The following is an 11169-nucleotide window of genomic DNA, read 5'->3' as shown; positions in this document are numbered from 1 at the left end:
ACTTTTCGACCTCAGGCGGTCTTCGTCAGGTGTAGGTGTACCTATACACCTGACGAAGACCGCCTGAGGTCGAAACGTTGTGTTCAATAAATCGGTGAGCAGTAACAGTGTGCGGATTTCCTTTCTTCCTTTACATTACCATACAGTATCTACGGGCTTCGTTTAACATCAGACATATCATTTAAGGACAGGTAGGCTAGGAGGGCAGGGAAAGGGATCGCACGAGACAATTTAACAGCTTCTTACTGTATGGTGCCTTGCTGAACAACCTCATATACAAAGACATTAAAACGCAGCATGGGGGAAATAAATAATGTATTGACATAATTCACGCACGCACATACAAACACTGCATTCATGAAGCATAACAAAGACGAGTTGGCTGGTACTATCAGCCATAAAGCACGGGACAGGCACTATGTACACTAGTTCGTAGAATCATCGGTGTCCGTTACATGATGTCTAACACTGTGTGTACAGTACATGTGTGCACTTCTAGCACGTCAACACTGGGCTTTTAGAAAACCAAAGCAGGGCTTGGAAGCTTCGTTTAACAAAAAAAAGGGTTCCAGCATACAAGATTGGCCTGTCAATCAGACAGAAAATTATATACATTTTAACAACACACACACATATGCTGTGTATGTGGCCTTAAGAAGACACACTGTTAGAGGAAAAAAAAAAATATTTAAAAATACCCGACACAATTTAAAAGCTTGAGTGGCGCTGATGCCAGGACACGGGACATTAGTACGTGCTGGGCGTGAAGATCACTGCAGGGAGGAAGCGTATTACTCTGTGTTGATGTAATCACCTAATGGTGCTTTGGTAGACAAATATAACCTGTGACGATTCAAGAACTAATCACCTATTAGGTAAAAGGATATTAGATGCCTGTCATCCACGGCCAGTGGAATATTTCATAATAAAACATTAAACATTATTTAATTGTTTTCCAAGACGTGCAACACATGATTGGCACTCTATATGCCATTAACTGTCCGAACATACCGAAAGTGACTAAAACTACAAAAGCAGTGGAAGTAATTGAAGCAGGCGACCAAAACAAATGCAATGCGTTATAGTTCGATGGGAGGCATTTTGGGTGACAAGACAGACAGTTTGTACTGAACATTATGGTTATGAGCTGCTGCATGTCTTGGTTCGCAGTTTTGGAATGTCGGAATGCTTGCATCCCGCTTTGCATCCGTCCTACTTTGCTGCTCTTGTCGCCGCTGGTTTGAAATAGTTCAGCAACGCCTCTGGGCTTCAAGTAGCTTTTGCCATTTTCAGTGTGTTCTTGCAGTTACTCTTGGCAGATGGACAGGCAGGAAGAGGGAAAATGATATTGCTCCTGGACAACCACAACAATCATTGCAACACAAATCTTCACAGTGATTGTGTGATATGATGATGATATGACTGTTACTGATCCAGACAACCCAAGCAGAAAAGAAAAGATGAAAGCGTTGAGAATTATTGTATTGTAAAGTAAATGGCTGTTTCTTTAAAAAAGTGTTACAAGGGAAAATATATAAAATAGAAATATAGATAGAAATATAGTTATAAAAGTCTTTCAAAGAACAAAAAACACTGCTGAAAGAAATCCAAAGTTACCTCTATAAATATGCAATCTGAAAAAATAAACCTATAAACCTCGCTATCTGACTAGAAGTTACAATATGGCAGGTGGACAACAGGGCACAAACATACACAGAGAAATGTTTTCAAAACAAGACAAAAAACAAAGTCACAGAAAAATGTTTAGAAAACAGAACAGCGTGAGGAGTTTCTAGGTAGTGTCGTAGTGGAATCCTATCTGTGACATCATTGCACTATATCCATTCTAGTGACATATCCAGCTACAGCAGGGGTGGGGAACCTACCTAGGCTATGTCTCGAGGGCCGTTTGGGGCCCTTAAGACCATTTTATGAATCTTAGAAAATACATCTGCAACACAATTAAGTTATAGTCAGGGGACCTAGAGAAGGTGGGGGCTGTTGTAAAGGTGGCTGCCTTCAATATAAGCCTAAAGTGCAGGGGGAAATCCTGGTTTGTGTTCATAGTATGGCCCTCGGATGAATTTGAAGTGGCCCCTCGAATGGAAAAAGGTTCCCCACCCCTGACCTACAGTACAGGTATGTATGGACTTCTATCTGTTTGACTTGTACGTGTACACATGTGCTGTGTGTGCCTGTACTGAGTGTACAGTGCGTGTACGCATGTGCTGTGTGTGCCTCTACTGTGTGTACCGTACGTGTACGCGTGTGCTGTGTGTGTGTGCCTCTACTGTGTGTACAGTGCGTGTACGCATGTGCTGTGTGTGCCTCTACTGTGTGTACTGTACGTGTACGCGTGTGCTGTGTGTGCTGTGTGTGTGTGCCTCTACTGTGTGTACTGTACGTGTACGCGTGTGCTGTGTGTGTGTGCCTCTACTGTGTGTACTGTACGTGTACACGTGTGCTGTGTGTGTGTGCCTCTAAACATCTACTAAGACTCTCATGACTAATGTGAATCATCACATCACATCACTTTGTGATCTTAAACAATCGACTTCAGTAGCTTTAACACACAAACACACTCACTCAAGCATCCCCCCCCCCCCACACACACACACAGGCATGCAAAACACAGACAAGCATACACAGAAGAAGACAACAGAGGTCGAAAGACGGGGCGTCCATCAAGTGACGTCTCTGCCCTTTGCCATCTCCTGCCCTAGAATGGCACTTGGGCACCAAGCTACAGCGCCCCCTGTGGCTGGGAGGGCAAGTGCAGCACTGGCAGTCTGCTGTTGCTGTTCTCGGGGCAGATGAGTAGTCTGGCTCCCCAGTGCAATGAAGCAAGCACCGAGAGCCTAGCCAGGCCACGCCCTCCTAGTGGCATAACATCTTCGCCGTCGCGTCTAGTCAGGCCAAGAGCAATGTAAATATCATCTCTGATCTCCCGAAAAAATGGGAACGCCACCCACTTTGTCGTCGGACACCAGTCCACCAGTAGAAAACCTAGGGAGGTGGGGTCAACCATGCCATTTGGATAACGTTAATTGTTATGGTCTTGGTCAGACCAAGTCTCGAAGAGATTTGAAAGTCGATGGTGATCAGGCTACCAAGACCCTACACTGGAGGGCTGATGGCCGGCTCAGTTCCCCTTCTGCTACTGTACGCTTCACTGCTGTCTTGTCCAGGGAGTGCTGTTTCAACTAGTGGCAGAGAGAGTGAATCTACACAGGAAAGCCAACACGAGGACAAACAGGTGGAGCCATTGACAGTGTGGAACTCCACAGTGGCGTAGTGGACGTGTTGTTCTCCAGATGTTCTCCAGGTGTTCTACTACAGGTGTTCTACTGTATAGTATGTTCTAGAGGATTCTGTGGGAGGCGGGCGTGTGCTGCGGGCTGTCTCTGCTCTCCTCCCCAGAGTGCTTCAGCAGATCCATGGGGATGAGCGGGATTGGCTGGTTGGTTTGGCCGGTCCCGCCCCCTCCCACCACTGCCTCATATGGAGGGGCCTCCTCCATTGGCAGGGCCGTCAGGGAGATGGACGCGATTGGCTGCTGCTGGTACAGTCCGTCAGTGGGGTTGTGGGAAGCCCCACCCGCTGCCACCCAGGACGCTCCGCCTCCCCCTGATGTCTCCGCCCCCATGTCCAGGTACGCCTGCAGCCCTGCAATGACAGAGGACAGTAAAGACATTGATAGTGTGGAAATAATGTGGATGCTTAGCAGTGTTGCCAAATGGAAAATGCTGAATTATCGTACCAAAAACTCAAAATTGACGTTTTTGGGGGCTTTTTGGGAGGAAATTATCGTACTAGACCCAAATTATTGTTTCAAGGCATCTAAATTAACAGAATGACAACTCTGAAATTATCGTACATCATGTTTTTTTAATCTTACAGAGGACAAAATGGACAAAATTATGGTACAAATACAATAATTACCGTACATCTGGCAACACTGATGCTTAGCATTATACAATATCCCAGTGATGCAAAAAAAAAAATCTTGAGCATTTTTGAAAGCACTGTCATCAGCAGGTATTTTTATCCTTCCCCTGGCTACCCCTTGAAATTAAGAAAATGTTAAGACTCCAAGAAAAATTACTCTTTGTCAAATGTCTTCTTGGACAATTGACGGCTGAACGTGCTCTAGAACAAATAGCCAATTTTGTCTTCTCTTTTGTCTATATAGCCTCTTACTGCAGATGGTCGCTGGCGGGCCTACTCACTATTTGCTGAAAATACTCAACTGGAAAAAACTCCTGCACACTGACCATTTAGCTGTTTTTCTTTAATAAACGGCGTTTCGGTCCTAGACCTTCATGGGGCAAACAAATGAAAGAAAAACAGTAAAATGGTCAGTGTGCGGGAGTTTTTTCAAGTTGTCCAGTTAGATATAGTACCTTGGCGCTGTAGGGTCCCCTCGTCCCCTCTGCCCTGGCAGGGGTCCGTCACAGAGTAGGGTGGAGGGTCGTCTGTGGGGACGTATATCTGAGTGGCACCGGGGCCCACACATTCGTCATAACTAGAGGACGAGGAAGAGAGAGAGAGAGAGGAAGAGAAAGAAGAGCAGGAAGAGACAGAGAGAGAGAGGAGAGAGGAAGAGAAAGAAGAGGAGGAAGAGAGAGAGAAAGAGAGAGAGGAGAGAGGAAGAGAAAGAAGAGGAGGAAGAGAGAGAGAAAGAGAGAGGAAGAGAAAGAAGAGGAGGAAGAGAGAGAGATGAGAGAGGAAGAGAAAGAAGAGGAGGAAGAGAGAGAGAAAGAGAGAGGAAGAGAAAGAAGAGGAGGAAGAGAGAGAGTGAGAGAGGAGAGAGGAAGAGAAAGAAGAGGAGGAAGAGAGAGTGAGGAGAGAGGAAGAGAAAGAAGAGGAACAGGTCAAGATCAGGTGACAGAGAACACAACACATGTAAACACACTGACAGTCATGAATGTACAGGCCTATTTATATTTGGATATGAATTAATTGCATTGCATTTTAACTGCATTTCAGTTGAATATTTTATTGACCATGCATATCGATGGACATTTGTATATGGAAATGAATTGTGTAAATGTGCAAGAATTAACTAAATATATTGTACTGTATGTCTGTGGAGTTTACATTTATCCAGGTTTGCAATGGAGTAAAGCTATGAGTAAATGGATTACATTTATTATTTCATACTTTTTTAGAGGCTGAGAGACATTCTGTTTCTTACCCAAATCTCCTACAAATACACCGTTTTTCTCTCTCCCTGAGATCAGATTACACGCCTGTAGCTAAATGTAATATTAAAAACACACACACACACACACACACACACGCACGCACGCACGCACGCACACACACACACACACACACACACACACACACGCACACACACCTATTGTAAAATCCAACCGTATGCCCATCGTCACACCTGTAGCTAAGGCAGAACTTGTGGACACACAGCACAAGCCTGTTGGAAACACAAGCCTGTTGGAAACAGAAGCCTGTTGGAAAATCTGACCATATGAGCCCAGATACACGTACGCGTGTGGCAGCATGAAAAAAGCTGAGGCATGAATTCTGCTCACAACTGTGGCATGTGCTGTGTGTGTGTGTGTGTGTGTGTGTGTGTGTGTGTGTGTGTGTGTGTGTGTGTGTGTGTGTGTGTGTGTGTGTGTGTGTGTGTGTGTGTGTGTGTGTGTGTGTGAGGCAATCGCTGCTGCCGTATGGCAGAGAAAGCACAATCTGTCATGGCACACCAGCGCGCCAACAGAGCCTCTCTCCTCTCTCCTCTCCCACCATCACCACGGAAGACTAGAGCCAACAGCCAACAGCTACTGTAGGATATGTTACTGTTCACTCCTCTCTCCTCTCCAACAGGGCTAGCGGGCATTTCCCGGTGGGCCCCTCATCCTCGTGGGCCCACCGGTGAGTTCTGCGCCGCTAATTATGAGTGGCCCCTTTAAGCCAAAAGTGCCCGGGCCCTATTTCTCCCCCAGTCCAGCCCTGCTTGTCAACCACCACCACCACAGCACACTAGAGCCAACAGCTACTGTGGGTACGCTACTATTCACTCCTCTCCCACCACCACCACCAGAGACTAGAGCCAACAGCTAGGCCTACTGTGGGAACAGTACTGTACGCTACTATTCACTCCTCTCCCACCACCACCACCAGAGACTAGAGCCAACAGCTAGGCCTACTGTGGGAACAGTACTGTACGCTACTATTCACTCCTCTCCCACCACCACCACCAGAGACTAGAGCCAACAGCTAGGCCTACTGTGGGAACAGTACTGTACGCTACTATTCTCTCCTCTCTCCTCTCCAGCCATCACCACGAGAGACTAGAGCCAACAGCTAGGCCTACTGTGGGAACAGTACTGTACGCTACTATTCACTCCTCTCTCCTCTCCACTCACCACCATGGCACACTACGGCCAACAGATACTGTACTGCAGGACTGGACTGGGGGAAAAATAGGGCCCGGGCACTTTTGGCTTAAAGCCCCCCCCCCTCATAATTAGCGGAGCAGAACTGACTCGCCGGTGGGCCCCGCACCCTCGTGGGCCCCTATTTTCAGAAATGTAAAAAAAAAAAATGTGTGCAGTGGTCCTTGCACAAATTGCATCATGCATGTGCTCCATATTTCATTCTGGATCCCAACACTGCACACCCACAACTCATCCTGTCTGAGGACCTGACCAGTGTGAGATACAGCAGCTTCCTGATAACCCAGAGAGATTTGAAGCCCCCTCAGATCCGAGGCCAGACCTACTCGCTAGCTGAAAAACTTCGGCGTCCAGCGGGTGGCGCTGGTTTACCAGGCTACCGTGAGAGCATTATGCTACTGTTCACTCCTACTCTCCAAGACTCTCTCTCCTCTCCAACAGCTAGTGCTGTAGTACTGTGCGCTACCGTACCGTACATCCTTCTAATCCTCCATGGTAACCATGGTAATCACCATGGTTACGTAAGGGTTAACGTTCGGCGAGAAGGTCGCTACCGTGGAATAGCAGCACGACAGAGAGAATCTTTAGACCCCGACGCAGAGCGGAGGGGTCTTGTTCTCTCTGAAGTGCTGCTATTCCACAAAGCGACCGACTCGCCGAAAGTTAACCCACTTATTATATGGATATACTTAAATGATTCACACATGGCGGGGACATTTCTTTAGGCCTATTTAATGTTAAGATTGTTGCTGCGCAAAACAAAACAGTGCCCTTGTGGAACACCGCTAGGCAACAGTTAGCCAGGACAACATTGTCTAGCCTATCACAGCAGCTGATTAGAGTCTTGTTGAAAAGTCGCTTTAGCAGTGAAAAGTCTTGTTGCCATTGACAGCGGTCTGTTATAGACCAACCCGTCCGTTATCGAAAAATAACAGACGTGCGAACGTTGGGGAGCCCCATTGAAATGAATGGAGCATTCAACCGATGACGTCACACACCATATAATAAGTAAGGGTTAACGTTCGGCGAGAAGGTCGCTACCGTGGAATAGCAGCACGACAGAGAGAATCTTTAGACCCCGACGCGGAGCGGAAGTGCTGAAGTGCTGCTATTCCACAAAGCGACCGACTCGCCGAACGTTAACCCGCTTATTATATGGATATACTTAAATGATTCACACATGGCGGGGACATTTCTTTAGGCCTATTTAATGTTAAGTTTACTATAGTTTTTCATGTCAAAAGATTGTTGCTGCGCAAAACAAAACAGTGCCGTTGTGGAACACCGCTAGGCAACAGCTAGGTAGCCAGGACAACAGGTGTTGTCTATCACAGCAGCTGATTAGAGTCTTGTTGAAAAGTCGCTTTAGCAGTGAAAAGTCTTGTTGCCATTGACAGCGGTCTGTTATAGACCAACCCGTCCGTTATCGAAAAATAACAGACGTGCGAACGTTGGGGAGCCCCGTTGAAATGAATGGAGCATTCGACCGATGACGTCACACCATATAATAAACTATAATAACAGTCCATTAAAAAGCTTTATACGTACACATTATTTCCACAGTGTTTTTTTTTTTGGCTTCTTTGTCACCATCAGTCTGTCCCCACCCCTCTCTATCTTTCTTTCCCTCTCTTAAATTCTTTGTCTAACAGTTTTGCCCTTTTTTCCTATGGCCATTAATCTCTCACTCTCACTCTTTCTCAATCTCTTGTCTTCTGTCCATCTCATAAAAGCGTGATGAAGTGGTCCGCACACTGGGCATTAGCTCCAAAAATATAAACTTCATTTCATTTTTTACAAACGTTGCCGTTTCTAAAAATGAAATAAGTTCATATTTTTGGAGCTAATGCCGACGGACCACTTCATCACACTGTCTACCACTTTTTGTCTGGCACCTGGGTAACTGCTTTGTGGATGTGCGCACCCCAACCTCCAAACTATCTCAGTGTCTCACTAACTGTCTCATAAAAGCACCATCAATCCATCTTTCTTGCTCTCCATCTCTCCATTCTCTCTCTCCATGTCTCCTCCGCTCTCTATCCTGTCTTTTTATTCTTGTCATCTCCTGCAGTATATTCCTTCTTGCCCTCTATCACTACATCTCTATCTGTCTCTCTTTTCTCCATCCTCCCATCCATCATAGTGCATTTTGAGACTGACAACACACACACAAACACACACGCACGCACACACAAACAAACACACACACACGCAAACACACACCATCGCACACACACACACACACACACACACACACACACACACACACACACACACACACACACACACACACACACACACACACACACACACACACACACACACCCATACGCGAACACACAAACACACACACACACACGTCTGTTACAAACCTTGGGGTATTGTGGTGTGCGCTTGACTACAAAAGGTGGAAAGTAACGCCCACACATGCACATGCACATGCACATGCACACACACACATACGCACACACACTCGCACGTATGCACACATACACACACACACACACACACCCCATCGCACACACACACACCCACACACGCACCATCGCACACACACACACACACACACACACACACACACACACACACACACACACACACACACACACACACACACACACACACACTGCAGCAACCTGCTATATACTGTATAATGGAGCAGTAAACTGTATGAGTTTAATCTCATAATGTGTGTGTGTGTGTGTGTGTGTGTGTGTGTGTGTGTGTGTGTGTGTGTGTGTGTGTGTGTGTGTGTGTGTGTGTGTGTGTGTGTGTGTGTGTACTGTATACTGGAACAGCACACTGTCTGAGTTTAATCTCATAATGTGAGCAGGGCTGCAGAGGCTACCATGGGGGTCTACTGGGGGAAAGCGGCATATCTGAGATGTGTGTGTGTGTGTGTGTGTGTGTGTGTGTGTGTGTGTGTGTGTGTGTGTGTGTGTGTGTGTGTGTGTGTGTGTGTGTGTGTGTGTGTGTGTGTGTGTGTGCGTGTGTGTGTATGTGAGGATAAGATGAGAGTAATAGACGTGTGTGTGTGTGTGTGTGTGTGTGTGTGTGTGTGTGTGTGTGTGTGTGTGTGTGTGTTTGGGCGTAATTGAGTGTGACACTTCATCTCTTGGTAAGCCCTTCTCTCAGTGTGAGAGTCTCTTCACACAGTGATGCAGACCCCTGGAGGAACCACTGGTCCAGTCTTCACACACACACATACACCCACACCCACACCCACACACACACACGCACGCACGCACGCGCGCGCACACACACACACACACACACACACACACACACACACACACAGAACATGACGGTTCTTTCACCGCAGTTCTTATACAGTGCAGTGGGGGCAGTCATAGTATATATGCACAGTATGTTATATTATATTACGTGCTGAAATACTCAGTGAAGCATCTAGTATTCTGTATAGATATGTGGTCCACGCTATATTGACTGACTATATGACTGACTATGCCCCCATCACTGTGTTATGCCAAAGATGCCTATGGCTGACAATGTACCCATCAGTCAGTCGCAGTTGCCAGCCTGCCTGCAGGCACATCATTAGTAGAGCATAGTCATCATTAATGGGGGCAAATGACTGTTAATACTACTTGACCAGCATGTCTTGGATGAAGGGGAATATCTGGGGGTTGAGGTTGGGTAAGCGTGTCACTCAACAGAGTTTAACAAGTTATTAAATAAGCACAATCAGTTGGCCAACATAATATGGTGGGAGCACAAACAGTCATAGCTGCCTGGACAACACCAGGGTTTCCCCCCAGCACTTTAAAGTTAAGGTGAGGTGCTCACTTTACCAACAAACACCTACCACCTTCACTGGGTTCCCTGAAAACATAAAGATTTCTGGAGATTTCACATCATTTTAAATAAAACTGTAGGAAAAAGCTTTTCCAAAGATGGTGTTCAAACGTCTGAGACACACTGGCCACAAACATCATTAGTAAGGGCGCTGTGGCGAAGGGGAGTAGAGTTGCCCCCGGGGACCACCACACATCCAGGCTCGTTGGCATGACAGTCAGAGCGCACCCACAATGCTAGGGATGGCCACTCCACCACACTGCCTTCCCCGTTGGTAAGTGGACCCATACGCCTCACACACACTCTTGGTGTCTCTCATGTACCACGCCTGAGGAAGATCCCTCTGTTGGATCGAAACGTTTGCCGTATGTTAAAATGAAATAAAGTATTTTTGGAGTTAATACACAGTGTGCAGATCGCTTCATCACACTACCTACTACCTTTTGTCTGGCACCTGGACAACTACTTGTGGATGTGCGCACCCTACCTCTAAACACCGTCTCTCACGTACCAACCACCATCCATGCCCCACAATCCATGCTGGGGTCCCTCCCACCAGGGTTATCCATCCTGGGGTCCCTTGTATGGCTAACAGAGCTGGGTGCGCCTCCAATGACCTCACGGCTGACCATCCCACTTCTGACACCAATTGTAGCGAAGAGGAGTAGAGTTGAACCTGGATGTTCTCGGGTACCAAACTGGAGCTCTGACTGCTACACCAAAGAGACAACTTCGTTGGCATGACGGTCAGACAGTCAGTCAGTCAGTGTGTGTGTGTGTGTGTGTGTGTGTGTGTGTGTGTGTGTGTGTGTGTGTGTGTGTGTGTGTGTGTGTGTGTGTGTGTGTGTGTATGTGTGTGTGTACTACATCAATATCTGCCTTTTTGAGGCCACTGCTATTGGAGCACACCCACATGCTAGGGCCCTCGCTCCAC

The 11169-nt window shown here is 46.8% G+C and overlaps 1 protein-coding gene across 1 annotated transcript in view; it reads right to left on the bottom strand.

Annotated features, from left to right (window-relative positions):
- Nucleotides 1-3361: 3361 nt before the first annotated feature.
- bean1 (brain expressed, associated with NEDD4, 1) overlaps nt 3362-11169 on the bottom strand; it is an 85997-nt gene continuing 78189 nt past the window's right edge. The window contains exons 6-7 of the mRNA XM_063188280.1: nt 4404-4525; nt 3362-3627 (exon numbers count right to left, since the gene is read on the bottom strand). Coding sequence (XP_063044350.1) covers nt 3362-3627; nt 4404-4525 — 388 coding nt within the window. The remainder of the gene's footprint in view (nt 3628-4403; nt 4526-11169) is intronic.

The sequence above is a fragment of the Engraulis encrasicolus genome, chromosome 22 (assembly GCF_034702125.1).
Source record: "Engraulis encrasicolus isolate BLACKSEA-1 chromosome 22, IST_EnEncr_1.0, whole genome shotgun sequence".
Taxonomy (NCBI): domain Eukaryota; kingdom Metazoa; phylum Chordata; class Actinopteri; order Clupeiformes; family Engraulidae; genus Engraulis; species Engraulis encrasicolus.
This window is presented reverse-complemented; position numbering and strand designations above follow the sequence as displayed.